Consider the following 16,675-nt stretch of genomic DNA (forward strand, 5'->3'; position numbering starts at 1 on the left):
CCCAAAGTGAGCAAGGCTGATGTCTACCTGGTGTGCCCTATCCCAAAAAGTTAAGAGTGGGTCTCCATAGGGCTGAAGCAAGTGGGATGGGGGTCTGGGAAAGACGCTGTGCAGAAAAGCTCCCCGGGAGCTCCTGCTCAAGCGCATGAGGTCCACACAGAGCTGCTGACCCGGGGCTGCCCTCGGATGAAGGGAGCAGAGCAGCTGCCGGCGCTCTGGGAGATGGTGGGTCACGGTGACAGCTGCCCCATGGCTGAGCATCACCCTGGGAGAGCAAATTCCTTCCCCTTGGCCTCCCTGAACCCCTCAGGTGTGGGTGTTGGGTATTTAGGCAACCTGGAGGGTTGGGGTTGACTCTCTGCTTCCCCACGTCCACCTAATCCACATCATGTGCTGAAAAAATGGTCAACGAGTGTGACGTGCCGATGGGCTCGGAGCTGAGACCCGCGGGGGCAGCTGGACCGGGTGCAGTTTTCAGGCTGAAAGGAGAGAGCAGGGGCCAAGGGTGGGGGGAGCGTACTTAGGTGGAGGTTGACAAGTTTTAAGATGCAAATGTGGGTCAGAAATTGAAAAGATACGGTCACTAGGCACGTCCGCTCATGCAGAGACGCTCTTGAGTCTCAGACAAAGGTTGTTCTAAGGCAGCAGCTCCATTCTGCCAAGGCTTCGGAAAATCCTTCCCAGGACCGGGAAAAGGGCTTTTGTGTAACCTCAAAGCTCAACTGGTGATGTCATCTCCATGCGAAAGGGTGAGAGTTAAACAGGGTCCCCCGTGGGTACGTGTCGGCGGGGCGACCCCTTGACCTTCAGCCATTCAGCGGGAACATAGCATCTATAAAGACAGACTTTGCTCAGGCTCCAGATACCTGCAGCATTGTGTAGCTGAGGCCACCACGAGAACGGGGCCGGGGAAGGGGGGAGTAAACTTGCTTAGAAGCTGAACCAGAAAGATATTGCTGTAGCTCAGCACAGAAAACATAGGTAAATATAACAGAAGCAGGTATTAAGAGGAACCTTCAGAAACCGGGGTTTGCAAATGAGTCCTACAGCTTCTGAAGTCTGCGGCACTGCTGCCAGCCACATCGGTGGATGCAGGATTGAAGAGTGAATATCTTTAATATCCCAGCATCTTTCACAGTGCGTGTCACTTTAGGTGGAAAGGACAAGTGAAATAGTGACTACAAAACAACTTCTGTGGATAGTGGACTCTGTTGCTGCTGTTATTTTGTGCAGTAAGTTTTCTTTACATTCATAGTGATATCGATACAGACTTGGCGGGGGGTGTCTGTGTTAAGATAAGACAGAAACTAGGGGAGAGATGATTTGGGCCCTTTTAAGCTGGTGAAGGCCAGCAAGGCATCTTGTCGGGGCACAAACCCACTTCATTTTCTTGGAAATCCTGACCACGCTGTCTGAAAAGCCTCGTGCTCCACAGGCTAATGACCAACGTGTAAGCGGTTGGGCTTGTCCATACATGGGTCTGTCAGCGCATTACACAACCCGGGAAACTCATCTGTTTTGGCCTAACTCAGTTACATAAGGCTCTTCCCACAACAAGCCCCGTTAATAATTTTGAGAAGGTTGACTGAGCAATTGCCAAGTCCTCAGCGCTTCCAGGCAGGCCTGGATATGCGCCACGTAGACCAGAAAGTCCTCCAAGGAGCTGTGGGCTTGTCTGGAATGTCACAAAAAGCCCTCATTGTTCTGCCTTTCAGTGCAGTTTAAAAATGAAATACCATGTTCTCCATTTGAAGTTCAGCCTGTTGGCCTCTGACCTCTTCCATGAAATTGTTAGCAAATATAATAATTGTGAAGAGGGGTTTTTTGTTGTTGTTGTTTGCTGCCTACGCTCACCCGTTGGCTACTGGATCGCCGGCAGTAGAAAAACTTTGTGTGAGCCGTGATAGAGCTGTCGGCATTGGGTGATGCACTTCGGATGAGTTATCCCCGGTGGGTGGAGGAGCATCACAGGGGACCTACAGGTGTGTTGTGAAATGACATGTGGCCTGAAATGACACGTGGGATTCCCATGATGCTCCCAAGGTCAGGAAGGGCCAAAGGAATACAAGCGTTTCTAAAGTTGGGAGTCCTGGTCACAAAACTCCAAAATGCCAATTTAAAATGAAAACAAATGCAACTGATTATCCAGTGAAGGCAAAAGACCAAATTGCATAGTCTCTGCTTAGTTTTTGTAATATCTGTTATTTCTGAATTTGTGAGTTTTATGTTGTTTATTTTGAATAGCGATGCATTTTTTTATTGCTATTAGCTATTAAAATGACACATTAATTGTTTCTGCAATTAAAAATGTGTTCAACTCTCCTCCGTGCCAGCATTTGTGACATTCAGAAGTCATAAACATCAACTACTCCATCATTTTTGCTGTAAACATGTCCTAGAAAAGTCACTTCATACCGAAGCCAGACTGAGAAACGCACCACAGCAGCATTTCTGAAGTTCTCTCACGAGGCTTAAAGGACATTAAAACTCTTCCCTTGACCCTTCCCACCAGGTGGATACTTTGATTAGTAAACTTAGCCACCGGCTAGCCATCGAAGATCGTTGGAGTAATGATCTGTGACACATAATACTTAAAAAGTTAGCAGACAAATGCTGGCGGAGGCTGCGCGCTGTGAAGTCTCAAGGACTATTATCGTTTCAGGCATTTGAACTTTGAACATTTCAAGCCCCTTTCCATCTGGTAGGCTACAAGCAATAGCAAACCACGGGCTCGACCTTGAAGTTATTGGTTGACTTTTTGTCGTCTTTGAGATGCCAGATGAGGAGAGCGGAGCATTTCTCCTCTCTGCCTACCCCCGTCCTGAAGCCTGTATGTGAGCTCCTGCTGACACTAAGAACGCTTGATGTGAAGAAAGGCTGATTTTTGTGTTTGTGGTTATGCTGCAGGGAATGACCATCCGTCCTCTCGTTGACTTGTTGGCCGTCAAGAGGGAAAGAGAGAGTGCTCCCACAGTGGGAGAGCAGATCCATATTCGGGTAAGTGATGCATCCATCAACACGTGGCCAGAGCTTTCCAATATGCTTTGCTGATAGCGAGATGGTCCTGAAATGTGGTGTGCCTCCAGGGACTCTACAGATCTGCAGTTTTACCTGAATCCTCTGCAGGTTAGTCCCTTTCCAGGTTTGAAGTCCTATGCAGCTTCCTAACCATGTGTTATTATTTGCATTGGAATAGCAGCCAGTGACTCAGGCTGGTGTTGCATTAGGTGGTGCACAAACGTGACAGGAAAAGATAATCGCTCGCCCAAAAGTTTATACTCGAACCTAACGCCAACTTTTCTGCTTCTCTGAAAAGAGTGAAAGAAAGAAAATGGGACTTGGTTGCTTTCAGGGTTGGGATCTTCCATGTGTTCACCAGTCACTTCACCACCATCGGTTTGGATATCTTTGCAAAAAAATTTAGAAAAGGGAGGGTGAGGAAAACGCTGTATTGGAAGGAACCACTGAAGTCACCGTAACCCGAAGGTGGAATTTAGTTCACCTTCCTCTCGCCATCCAAACGTTGGCCTTTCTAGTTATGGAGGACTTCTCCAGAGAGTGGGTCAACTCCATGAGAAAGCAAGGTCCTCCGCACACCTAGCTGAGGCTTTGCATTGCTGGAGGGAAGCTCGGCTGGATTCCACCGCAGTGCTGTTGGTGCTCTGAGGAACAAATCAGAGAGGCTTTGCACCAGGTCTCCTTCAGTCTGAGACTTACAACCTGACAAGGAGCCGTGGCCTGGGATTTTTAATGCGGTGGTACCCTGCATCCAGCGTAAAATAACGTTTCTGAATCTAATTGTTTATGCCCATTCACATTTCTGTAGGTATGGCTCCTTCAGGAATGTTTTTGTCTTCTTTTTGGGTAGCTAGAAATAAAGACATTAGGTCTGAGGACGTTTATAAAAACTGTTTGGCATCCTTGCAATTAGGTTGTATTACAGGGCTTTGTCTGAGGTTAACAGAACAGTTTCCTACCATGAACAGCGAATACTTTCTTCTTTTGTTAGTGTGCGAATAGTAAATCGTCTCTGGAAATGTGTTTATTAGGAAACGTGAGCTGAAAATGGCTGTGTACCAATTAAGTTAAGCAGAGAAGGTAACAATGCAGGCAGTTGGAAACCAGGCATGCAGAAGCAGCTTTCATCCTCAAATTTATTTCTCCGTCCGGATAGTCGGGACATTCTTGCTCTCAAGAGCGATGATCAGTGCGGGGGTCGTTTGTCGGATCCTCAGACCGTGTACCAGGTCCTAACCCTGTACCAGGCTGCAGGGCTGAGTGAACCGCTCTGAAACTTTTCTGTTTCTGACCCCATGAAAAAAATATATATTTTTTTAAATTAGAGCTGGAGGAAGCTCCAGGGACATCGGTACCTGAGTGCGGAGGGGCATTGACTGTGGTAGAGCAGAGGCCTCTCCCAGTTGAGAGATGCCAGTAAGAGGGAAAACAGTTTGGGAAATTACAGAGATTTAACTTCTAGGTGGAAAAATCTACCTGTCTGGGATTTTTAATATCATTTTAAACAATAATAATGTGTTTGTATAAGGCACGATATGGCCAATGATTTCATTTAGTGGAAGTGTCTGGAGGAAGGCAGTATTTATTATTCAAGCTGAAGTAGCATTTGTGTGTTACCTACATCTATATCCTGAAGATACTGATCTCCTGAGACAAATTGTCCTCAAAAACCTCAATATGAGCATTTCCTGCTTATCAAGGCCCAATATGCGGGACATGGAAGCCATCACCCATCCTGTACGTACCATAAAGAGCAGATCCACATCCCTCAGCGATTATTCTTTGCTCGCACAGACCTGAAAGCAAGCAGCCAAACCACTTATTGTACTCCAGAACCGAGGGACATGCGTGGATGACTGGACAGGGAATTAGCCCGACATCCCCTCTTCTTGTTTACCAGCGCTGTGTACCGAGCTGAAAGCATCCCCCCGTTTTGTCTGCTGGCTTTTGATGTTTGCTGACTGAGTTCATCATGTATGCAACACATGCAACCGGTGTATAGCAAAATCCTCTCTTCTGTTTAGTTCTTGGATCATTTGCTGGCTGGCATTGAAGATATATCTGGACACTGGGGACAGTATTACTGGAAAGACAAGTAAGGATTTGCCAAAATACAACTGTGTACATGTCTAGAAAAGAATGAGGCTGGTTTCTATCCCCTAAGTTTCTACTGTGGGCAGCCGAGCCTTGTTCATCCTTGTGGCACAACCCAGGTGGCAAAGGGGCAGCTTTTCCTTGTCCGAGGTGAGACCGGGTTCTCGGGGCGCTTCCCCGCTTGCAGATCACATATTCTGCTTCACCCTAAAAAGACTCCTTTCTCCTCTCCTGTTGTGTTTGTCCCTTCTTGCCCAAAGAAATCTGCTGGAAAATGAAAGGGCCGTGCCAGCACAACACACAGCTTGTGTGGCTTCAGCCTGTCCCTGCCTGCAGCGGCGCGGCCCGTGCCCTCCTGCCTGTCCGGCCGTGCGGGAGCTGAGGACCCCAACCCAGTGTGTGCACAATTAACAGTACAAATATGAGCTTGCAGCACTTGGAGGGGCAACTGCTTGCTGTGGACTGACAAATTATTGAGGATCGCTACAGAAATCTGTAGCAAAGTGCTCAATTTTCATTAGGTTCTGGTAGATTGTACGCATAGGAGATTTTTTTTTTTTAAATACAAATAACATAAAATATGGCAATCTACCAGGTTTAATTCCTTGGCTGTGCAGATGCAGATGCAGCTAACTTCATGGTAGCTGATAAATGCAGCTGGCGGGGATTTTCTTAGGAATGCCAGTGCTTGGAAGTGCCACTAGAGGGTATGGGAATTGCTGCTGCTGAGCAGTGTCCGGGCTTGTGCTTGGCTATTGTTAGCTGTACACAAACTTGAGCGTCATTGTTCGATGCTGGTTAGATCTTTCCCAACGGCTGCGCCGCATATGAGCGGAAAGCAAGAGGAAATGGCTCAAGAGGGAATCTGGAATCGTTTAAATCTGTTGCGTCCCTTGGGGCTACTGCATGTACTTGTAGCACTTATAGTGGAGTTCATGATAAATCTGGCACTTTGGGGAGTTTTTACTGTATTTGGCAAAGTTTTAATATCTTAGCTGATGTACTGTGGTGCAGAAATAATTAGGGACTGACCTCTGGGACTATTGGTTTCTGGAAAAAAAGTAATGGAATATAATGGAATATGGGACATTCGCGGACTATGAACCTGCTGGCTTGCTCAGGTCCATTTAGGTGCTGGGGAGCCATGGGAGGAGGCTAAGCCCGTCTTGTTTTGTTCTCAAACAGATTAGAATATTTCAACAGCAAATACCTGCAGAAGATCCTGCTTCGAGAATACGACCAGCCAAAATCAAGTATCGTGCTTCTCTATGAAAAGCTGGAGCGGAAACATGCCATTGAGCTGGCAGAAGCAGGGCAGCTGGGTCATGCACCGTCTCACCCATCCTTGCTGTAAGTGCTCCCCCGCAGTCGTGCCCTGTCCCTCACTCCTCCCAACCCTCCCGCCGGAGGGAACAGTTGTGAAAAGCTTTTGCAAACTTCTCTGCCTCCTCTGCTCTTCCCTGCTGGGCTACCCCATGGGAAGGAGCGGCATAGCTTAGACAAATGCAGAGTAAACACTGTTTAAAGATTAGTAGGTGGGTATTAAAAATGATCAGGTGGATCAGCAATCTGCTGGCACTGGTGAACATGGCTTCTGATCTTGTACATGGAGGCTCACCCATATCCCCCCCCGAGTTACCCAGAAATGGTGCTCTGAGGAACAGGCGCTTGCACCGTTTTTTGATGGCTTTGCACCATTACGCGTCCTGAAGAAACCAACAGCGAGAATGAGCATCGGCTGAGACAGCAGGGTCAAATATTTGCCTGTCAGAACGGCTGTCTCATCTCTCACAGACGTTTCTGCTCTGCCACAGCTCCCCACGGCTCTGTTATCCGCTTAACCGGGGAGCACGTGGATGGCACGGCTCTGATGCAAATACCAAATGCCCCTTCTGCAGTGAGCTCCATCTGCAAGGATTAGCTGTGGGTCGTGATCGCTGGTGGTGGGCTCCGAAAGGGCTGCTGTGAACACTGGGCTTTGGGGATGCGCTGGTGGTGCTGCTATGCATCTTCTGAAATAAGGCGGTCCGGGTTTCTCTGCAGCAACAACAACAGGACTGCCATAACAGACAAAAAATTGGAGGATACTCTGAATCCGGATGTCCTGGAAAATATACAGGAAATATTGGCAAGGAACCTGTACCGAATAAGGAGAACGGTATATCTCTTCTCTCCATCTGTATTTTAGATGTCCAATAACAAAAGTTATCTCAGTTATCCTAACAGCCTGAGCAGATGTTATGAATATTTACATAATTACTAATGATGTCTCTTTGTGAGCAGAGAATAGTTGGCTGTGTGAAGCCAGATCCAGTTTCCAAGTCAGTGGCACATTTCTGTTTGCAGCATGACAGCTTTTGAAAGGTTCACCCAGTCAGCCTATAATTTCATGAAGTATTTTAGGCATCAGTACCCAGAACCAGAAAGGAGAAAGGAGGAGCGCGTGGATCTTCAGGCATCAGGTTAGCAGATCCAGCAGTTGCAACAGCTCCTGGTTACCTACAGGGCAGAGCAGGGACGGGGTTATCCTCACCTTGCGTTTTTTCCCATAGAAGAGAGCACAGCCAGTGAGCTGCGAGTGAGAATTAATCTGCAGAGGTTTTAAAGCCGCTCGGCAGTTTTGCCATGAAACTGGTACAACTGGTAAATAGCATAGAAACCGCTTGCTGTTTACAGAATCACTGATGAATAATCTGAGGTTTTACACAGCACCTAGGACTGTGCATTGTAATTGCTGTTCACGTGGTGATACATGGAGCCTTATCCTTAAAATCCACCTAAGCCTTTGTTTTACGGATTACGCACGGAATACTGAGTCCTTGGGGATGCGGCTGGTGTGGGCAGCTCGGCACAGAGGGATCAACCACCCCCTCCTGTCCCCTTGCTGAGCTGAGAGAAGCAACTAGATAAGGCTGGGAGGAAATCCATAGAAATGGTGAATGGGATGAAGATGAAGGCATACCTCCTGTTTGCACTTATTCCTGCCTAAATCCAGCCTCATCTCTTGTAGCGACAAGAGTTATACCAACTCCCACTGATGTTAGTGGGAGATTGAACTTTGGTTTACGGCTTTTGAAGCAGGATTTATGGTTCCTGTTGACTGCATGATTTATATATGAAGGTAGGGCTGATATAAAATATTGGAGGGCTGGGCAGAGGCACTGAGGCTGAAGACACCTTGAACAGAGTAGTTGCACTAGGTTGGTGTGTCACCTGGACTAATGGAGATGCATCTCAGTCTTGTCATTCAGTGATCGCTCGGGCAATTTTGCATAAAGAAGCAGAGTTTGGAGTCCCACCTTCCTCCTTTGGATCTCTGCCTCCATCCCCGCCTCTCATACTTGGGTGGATCAGTTTATCCCCATAACTAGGCAGGATGGTTACGGGGGGGTTGAAGGACCCTGGAAGACGTAGGCACTAGTGAAGGGATGCTGCTGCGGAGGGGGAGGGATGGTCCCACCTTCAACAGCGGTCTCTCTGGTGCAACGTGCAGGGGCCGGCGTACAACAGGCACACCCTTCCTGGAGAGGCCGAGCCCGTGGAGCATGCCAAGGAGATCCTGATCCTCCGGCACAAGAGCCTGCGGATGGCAGTGAGCGGAGGTGACACGGCCAGCTCCAGGAAGGAGGTAAGAGGGAGCGGGGAAGGCTCGGACCTGCAGAGCCCATGCACGGGCTGCTTTCCCCATGCAGGTATAACAAGCGCTAGGAATAGTGCTGTTTATTGCTGGTGGTATTTCCTTTTAAAGACAAATCCTGTCGCCTTTAAAAAAAAAAAAAGTGTTTCTCAATCCTAAATTGCATTCCAATGAGTAGGAAATACCGAGGGGAAAAAAAAACCCAACCCAGCTCCTGACAAACAAATGAGCCATCTTGGGTGCAGCGCCGTTCAGTGCTTTGTGAACACAGGCTTCCATCCATGCTAGGAAAGTTATTTACTGAGCAAATGTTATTAATTGGGCTTCACTCTGTAGATTCAGAGGTCTGTTTTTCCCATGTTTTTCTTTTCTGGGAGATTTCGTTGAAGGCAGGAATTTGGTACATGCATTGTCAGTGCTCCAGATGGACTGTAAATATTTGAAACTGTTCGGTGTTTCTTCCGCCCCCCCCAACTCTTTTGAAAGGACAGAAACATCATTGTGAGCTTTCCTATTTATTCTGGAGGTGAGTTTTTGTTTTTAAAAGCAGCTACAGTTCTGGGCAGACTTGAAGAAAGTAAAATAGAGGGAAGTGTTGCATACTGGATTCCTGGGAGAAGCACTTTAAGTCCAAATTTACTGCTGACACGGCTCCACATCAGTTCATGTTCTGAATTAGAGGAGAAACAAGGTAAATACAATGTCTGTGGCTGGTGAAGACTTTTGCTGACTTCTTTGGAAATCAATGAGAGAAGCTGGGCAAACGTTTCTCCGTGGAAAGACAAAATGGTCCAGGAATGGTGCCCGAGGAGCAGGCTTGATGTTTTCAATTCCTCCCATCCTCTGTAACTCTTACTCTAGAGGAAAAGCAATGAAGCCCCCCCCCCCCCGCTCTTTTCCCCAGGTCAGCAGCAGTAACTGCTGAGCCATCTCTAAATTTCACCCACTTCTCTGAATCTTAGGATTTGATGGCTCGAGCTACAGCAGTGTCCAAGTGCAGACTGCGGTCTCTGATCTGGGCAGCGAGACTCCATCACCGAGGAGAACAGAATGACCTTTTAAAAAGAAATAATTTATCTTTATTTAGATAGTAATTTTCCACGACAGCACAAGAACTCAGGACTGCCGCAGGCTTTCTTCCACTCTCATTTCTTTGTACAAATGCCAGTCACTGAAGAGCCCACCGAGAATGGCAGTAACGCACCAAATGGTGCTGCTTCTCAGCCCTCCATTCACAGAAAGGTGTTCCAGCTCTTGCAAACAACTTAAAAGATTTAATTTGATCATTTACATGCTGATTGGTACTTACAATTCAAAATAGATAGGCAAGAACATGGCATGTTCCTGTAGAACATTTGGCATAATTAAACTTCAAAAGAACAACATCAAACTAGGGCTGATTTTGAGCATGACGTTACGTACTTTAAGGACATTTGATCGTTAACCCTTGTGCTCCTGCTTTCCCCTTCTCTGCTGCTCCCATTAGGTACCGTGGTGCCTTTGGTAGGAGATTTAGCGCCTTTGGGAAGACCGTCTCTCCTGTTACTTTGAATGCTTACAGCTGGCCTTTCAGAGGACAGAATATTTTGGGGGGAGTTGCAAAAGCAGTAGAATTCACTCTGTCTCTATACTGACTCATGGATGGTGGCTAACGCCCTATGGGGTTGGCAAATGCTCCTATGGATTATGCAAAATGCCAATTTGATGCTTAATACTGCTGTCTCATAGGAGTCATTTGTTGGTGCTAATTACACCTCTTTACAGCAGCTACCTTTGCTTTGTGCCAGTCTAAGTGAAGCAGATGTAAATACCGCGAGCTGATTCCAGTGACATCTTTAAGGGTGACTCTAAGCCCAAGAAGCATCCCTCTGCACCCAAAAGGAAAAATCAGGCGTGCTTTGTGTGATCAGCAGCTTATCTGCTAATGTTTTAGAATAGCTGCCTCATTTTACTGCGAATAGAAATAAGGCGATACCCAAAAGTGATGGGATAATGTTCTACAAGAGCCCTGGAATATTAACACGAGGTGGGAGGGTGGGTGAACGCTCTTACTTCATGCTGTAGGAGGACAGATTGCAGAATTTGTCAGCAGAAAGAAGGAACACTGTGCTAAAAAGTAGATTTCAGCCCATTAAAAGCAGCTCAATATTTTAAAATTTTGGGAAAAAATTAAGCCACTCGGATTTAGTTTCATGCCAAGTTGACAAGCAAATGGCATTTTCCTGTTTAAAAAAGAGATGAATGAAAACATATAGCTAGTTAGTGTTTGAGAGTTTCTAATTGTCAGATACCCTTCCCTTTGGGACTACAAAGGATGGAGTTTGGCCTTACAGGTTTTGAGTCAGCAAGAAAAAACTAGCGACTCTCATGCCACTGATTTTTTCTATTCTGCATTTCACCACGAGATGGAAGCATTACAACTGTGTTTGCAAACCCAACTGGCAATCAAGGAACTGTGAAACAAACTTCAAGCAAAGGGCTGCTGGAAACCCTCTGGCGCTGGTGAAACGCCTGCACGTCTTCCATTGCCAGTCTATTTGAAAAAAGTTTTGGCGATACATTGAACCAGTTAGGTGTTATGAGCTGAGTGAATAATTAAAAAATCCCTTTGGTTCAGTAGAAACACTGCTTTTTCTGCTCGCTGGCTGTCTGCATATATATTTTTCTTTTTCAGTGACGTTGCTTAGTCCTTTGCTATTAAAATATGAAGCTGTTGTAGCTCAGTTAAATTCGTCTCATAATACATTAGGTGCTGGTTGGTCTTTTCCCCCTGTATCAGTCACCACAAAAATAAGGTATGTATAGAAGAGCACCTTTCTATAGGTCTCTGGCTCCACCAGGCTGGGGAAGAGCCAAGAGTGAAGTTCATCTTGCCTGATGGACAATCCATCTCCTTCCACAGTCGGTGCGGAGAAACCAGTGCCCTTGCCAGGACAGGCTCCAGTCCGTGGCCAACACCTGGCTTCAGCCAGGACGAATCGCCTCTTCTCTCTAACCTGGGTGGCTTTAGGTGCCTTGGGGTCTACTGCACTTTAGGTGTCTACCTTTGCTTTTACAGTAGTGAGAGATGACTCTTAGGCTGCGTTAGAAGCCCCTGCCAAGGAGAGGCTGGAGGGTGACTAGGGAAGGCAGAGAGAAGAAGGAAGAAAAGAACAATCCTCATCCCTCCCAAGCCAATGGTGCAGGTTAAATGATTTACACCAGGCAGAAAAACCTTGGCAAGACTACGAGGTGACTTCGGATCTGAATCATAGCCCAGAGGATTAACTCCAAGACTATCTATTTCCAGCAGAAAGTTTGCCTTCCTCCGCCTGAGGACAAAATTCCTGCCGAAGGCTGCTGCTTCCTGGAGCTGTGCATCATGCTGGCTCTGAACGCTGTCCGGATTTTGGGCTTGCCTTATTTTAGGCAAGGATCCAACACAGAGTACCCTGGCAGGGCGGTTTCTGAGACCCAGGATAGCTTTTATTTACCACTGAGCACCCAGAAAATCCTTGCACCTGTAGCCAGGCAACTTCGTCCTCTTTTCTTCTGCCAAAACATGAGTACACTCCCCCAGAAGGAGCTTATTTGGAGCTGCCTGTAAGCCATGTGCGTAAATGACATACTGCCTTTGGTAATTATGTCGGAGCCCTTTCATGGAGCATGCTCTGAGAATTGTTAAATGCCCCTGGGAATGGCTTTCCAGGGAGCCGGGCGCTGCTGCTGGAGCCGAGAAGGCATTGTTATTAAAATGGTCAATAAAAGTGTGAACAAGGGATGGAGGGCATCGGTCCTCGTTAGGGGAGGGAGGAGAACGAACCGAAACAAAACAGAAGACCAGGCTGGGAGGTGTCCAGAGTTATTTTGGCAGTCTGGGTTTCTGGACCGCGGTGCCAAATCACAGCTGCGTAAGAGACTTATTCCCAGTTTACAGAAGCACCGAACAATTCAGGCAGCATTATGCTACCTGATTTTTATTTTTTTTTCTTTTCCCTGAAGGGTGGAGATTAGCACTGGAGTGAAAGGACAGGGAACTCATTAGTGCAAGCTCGTTACCTGCCTCCTTGGCCTGCAGCCAAGGTGGGGAACAGCCAAGGTGAGAAACGTCCGTGTCCTGGGGATGGGCTTTGCCTCCCGCGCTCGCCTGCCCAGTCCTCTCCGCTCCAGGGCTGCTCCTTCCCATCCTATCTGCCAAATCACTCCTGGAGAGCTCAGACCTCTTCCACCAACTCGAAAGAAATCAGCCTCTGTAAATATTTCCTGCCATCTATTCGGTCTATTTTTAGCAATAGTTCTTTTTGTTTTTCTTGGCAAAAGTAAAACAAATGGAAACGGAGTCCTTGGGGATTGCAAATGGCTTGTTTATGAAGCCGGAGTGTCATTAACAGACTTGCTAGCAATCTTCATAAATGCATTAAAGTACTTTTCTTCCTTAATCACAGAAGGATGACTCCTACTCGGCGCAGGGCGACTCCAGCACGCAGCACAAGCTGTGCCGCTCCCTCACCGGTAAGCTGGGGTGCTGGTGGGTGCCGGCGGTGATTTCCTTCCTCCCCCGCTCACCCTGCCCCGTCCCCGTGGGATGGCCCAGCAGGTGACAGGGAGGATGTGCTGAGGTCCATGGCACGTCCATTGCAGGGCTGGGATCTGGGAGACAGCCAAGGCAAAGCCTCCTGCCCTCCCTACCTCGCTGCAGGCAGCAGCGGGAAGAGCTGGGCTGTATGTTGCAGGCTGGTGGCTGCAGGCAGGGCGGCAGGGGCGTCGCTCCGGCCGGGGGGACAAAGTAGGGCTCCTTAGATGAGCATCATGAGTGAGCGAGCAGAGCCGAGAGCCTTCCCAGCCCCAGTGCCCCATCTCAGCCCGACCTGAGACAAGATTCAGCGTGCGCTGGGATGCGCTGCTGGCAGCGAAGGTGCTCCAGGCAGCTACTCGGGGGCGGGCAGCGGTGCTGGGAACCATAGCAGTGAGAAGTGTGTCCCAGTCCAGGTGTTCGACCTCCTTATTACCGGTGTGCTGCAAGGGGGCGCGCGAATTTACACAGAGTTTTCTTGTCTCCCATGTCCAGCCAGGCAAGCATTTGAAACTGGTACCGTTCTTCATATTCCACCAAGCACTACGGCGCTTGGCAGTAACTGCAGATCATTCCGTCTATGGTGACACTAATGCACAAACTAAAACCTTATAAAAATGAATGATACTTCAAAACATGAAGTTTGTGCCCAAATGCTTTCTAAAAATTAAGATGATTTATTTTTTTTTGCTTGCTAAGTATTATTAAAATGCATTTCGAGTGCCCCATTAGCATCACCGTCTGTTTTGAATATCTGTTACAGAAAGATCAGTGGCTCAAGACCTCGTGTTTTCATAAGCCCAAGCTGAGTTTTTAGATAACTGAAAACTTAGTTTTCACGCTTAAAAAAAATGGTTTAATATCAATGAAGCCTCACACAAAATATGGCTGGGCAAAACTGTAGACAGAGTCATTTTAGCCTCTGAACCACAATGAGATGTTCAGTGGGAAACTGAGCACTGAATTTTTACAATACTCGGCACACCACCTTTCAGCACAATTTCCTCTGTAAAAGTGATTATTGAAAAGTTTCAGTGGTTGTTGAAAATAACAAAACAATAGTGTTGCCTCCCAGTATGGGCTGAGATAAGGGGCTGGGTCTAACATTAATGTACAGAATATTTCTTTATTACATAGGTACTGGAAAAATATTTAAGAAGCAAGAAAGTTTCCTTTCAATCTTTTTGTGTCCTTCTATTTCTAACGTTTTCTTCCTTTGTAATTTTCTTTAAACAATTAATAAAAACTTGCTAAATAAAGAGCTGTAGAATAGCTAACGCTTTCTCTGCACAGAGGTATTTTACTACAGGTTTGTAAGAGTAGATGGGAGGAGCACAATTGTGTGGCATTCGTGTGTTCATAACGTGGACATCTGCTGGGGATGTAGCTATTTTAATCCACAGTTTATTATAAATGTTTAAACTATGTTCTTCCTGAAGAAAAACATGAATGTAAGCAGAGCAAAGTGATAAAAAACAGTGTTTCTGGGTGTTGTTTTTTTTTTCCCCCAGGGAAAATGTGAGCACAATGGCCCCCAACATACCCTGGTGACAGGGCTGAAGGAGGCTGTAACGCTTCCGTCGTGATTGCATGTGCATCCCCCCCCAAAAATCACTTAATGTGGCAACGTGAAATTACAGGTGCTCCAGCAGGACACCTGCATCTTGAAAAGCTGTTTTAAGGTAGTCACTGATACAAATTTTTGTTCCACAGTTTGCTGGTGGGGACTGACAAAAGAATGATGATATTGATCCAGATACATAACATATTTCAAAGTACAAAATAGGGTTTAAATTGTCTTTTTTTTTTTTTTTTTCTTCCATTGAAACACTGATCTTTGTCCTCTGTTTTATAATTGAGAAGTGATCCTTGCAGTGGAATAGCTCATCCCCAATGAGCAAACGGCCACCTCGGTAGCTCTCGGTATTTCTTCATTCCTGTTGCCCCACAAAGGAGAGCATTTCTCATACAAGTTGGTGTTTTTCTCTTCCCGCAGTGGGGAACGCGGAAAAGGTTCGGGAAGCGAAACAGAACCGGTCGCAGTTGGTGTGTGCCATCCCACCGCCGCAGCCCAGCGGTACGGCCTGGGGTGAGAAGAAGGAAATGGAGGAAGACCTGACTTTGGAGATGTAAAAGCACAAGCGATGCCGCTGGCTTCCCGTGCGGGATCTGACTCTGTTTCGTGGATAGCTACTACACGTGTAGATAATGTAAATAAGCCGCACATTGAAAAGGACAGCATGGACAGGGCAAAATATGTGGTTTGCGTCGAAACGTGCTCTTATTGCACAGTGCTGGGTTTTTAACGGGAACCAAGGAAAAAGACGCACAGCTGAGCACTAGCAATGCAAAGTAATGTCTGAGAGAGAATTTCTAAGAAATGTCTAGGAAAAATTAGTCTGTTCGGCCTTGGAAAATTGCTGAAACTGTCTACAACTGCAAGAAAGGATGTTTTAATAAGGTGAGATATCAGATCTTCTCGTTAGTCAGCAGGGATAGACTAAACAGCAGGGAGCATTTAGATTATATGTTAGGAAAAACTTTATAATCTCAAGGAGGGTTTTATTAGGCAGTGGAGCATGCCACCAGGAAAGACAGCAGAAACAGCGAAAGATCTCTTCTGCTACTCAGGAACTGATGGGTCCTGACTATGAACATTAATCGTGTGAAGTCAAAAGTTTAAATCATATAGTTAAATAAGGCATTGTGTCTTACCAGAGGGACTGTCCCACACCTAGATACAGTTCTTTTAATGAAAACTTATTGCAGCTGCATTAAAAGGGACAAAATACATTCTTACTGATTTTTTTAAAAATTTATTTAAGGAATGGTTCACCTCGAAAGGTAAAACAGGGAAGCTCCAAAACCAGTGGCAATACCAGGAGATGAGTGTGCCAGCCCTCGCCTAGATGGGCAAGCCTTGTGCTGTGGTTGGTTGGTTGCCGCAAGCCTGCAAAGCCCCTCTAAGATGATCTCTGCTGCCATAGCCGAGAGCTCTAGGGTCAGAGGAGGTTTGAATGCGTCTCCTTAGAAGACACGGCAGAGGGAGGGACCCAAAACCTCACTACTGCGGAGCGCTTCTGCCAGGAAGGGTGCGATCCCCTTTGCAGAGCAGATGCAGGTAAACTCCAGGGATAGTACCGGAGGAAGACAGATACCTCCACATTTGGGTAATTTTCTTTGAAACTCCAGGTAAGTGTTCAAGCCTTCGAATTCTTGTCCTTGGCTGAAGCTGATAGGGTAAGTTTTAGCATTGCAAACATCAACATTTTTCTTTCTCTTCCCCTTCCTCTGCATTGAAAGATCCAAGAGTATTTAATCTGAACAAGTGGCTCTTTCTGAAATAAAAAGAAAAGAAACTGTAGGAATTCGCA

At 46.7% G+C, this 16,675-nt stretch overlaps 1 protein-coding gene across 1 annotated transcript in view; it reads left to right on the forward strand.

The window, feature by feature from the left end:
* Positions 1 to 15,434, forward strand: part of LOC103906242 (sodium/hydrogen exchanger 2) — a 29,179-nt gene extending 13,745 nt beyond the window's left edge. Inside the window, exons 6-12 of the mRNA XM_019474323.1 lie at positions 2,908 to 2,997; positions 5,043 to 5,113; positions 6,298 to 6,462; positions 7,156 to 7,270; positions 8,606 to 8,740; positions 13,174 to 13,240; positions 15,298 to 15,434. Coding sequence (XP_019329868.1) covers positions 2,908 to 2,997; positions 5,043 to 5,113; positions 6,298 to 6,462; positions 7,156 to 7,270; positions 8,606 to 8,740; positions 13,174 to 13,240; positions 15,298 to 15,434 — 780 coding nt within the window. The remainder of the gene's footprint in view (positions 1 to 2,907; positions 2,998 to 5,042; positions 5,114 to 6,297; positions 6,463 to 7,155; positions 7,271 to 8,605; positions 8,741 to 13,173; positions 13,241 to 15,297) is intronic.
* Positions 15,435 to 16,675: the final 1,241 nt, after the last annotated feature.

The sequence above is a fragment of the Aptenodytes forsteri genome, unplaced genomic scaffold, assembly GCF_000699145.1.
Source record: "Aptenodytes forsteri isolate BGI_AS27 unplaced genomic scaffold, ASM69914v1 Scaffold72, whole genome shotgun sequence".
NCBI lineage: Eukaryota > Metazoa > Chordata > Aves > Sphenisciformes > Spheniscidae > Aptenodytes > Aptenodytes forsteri.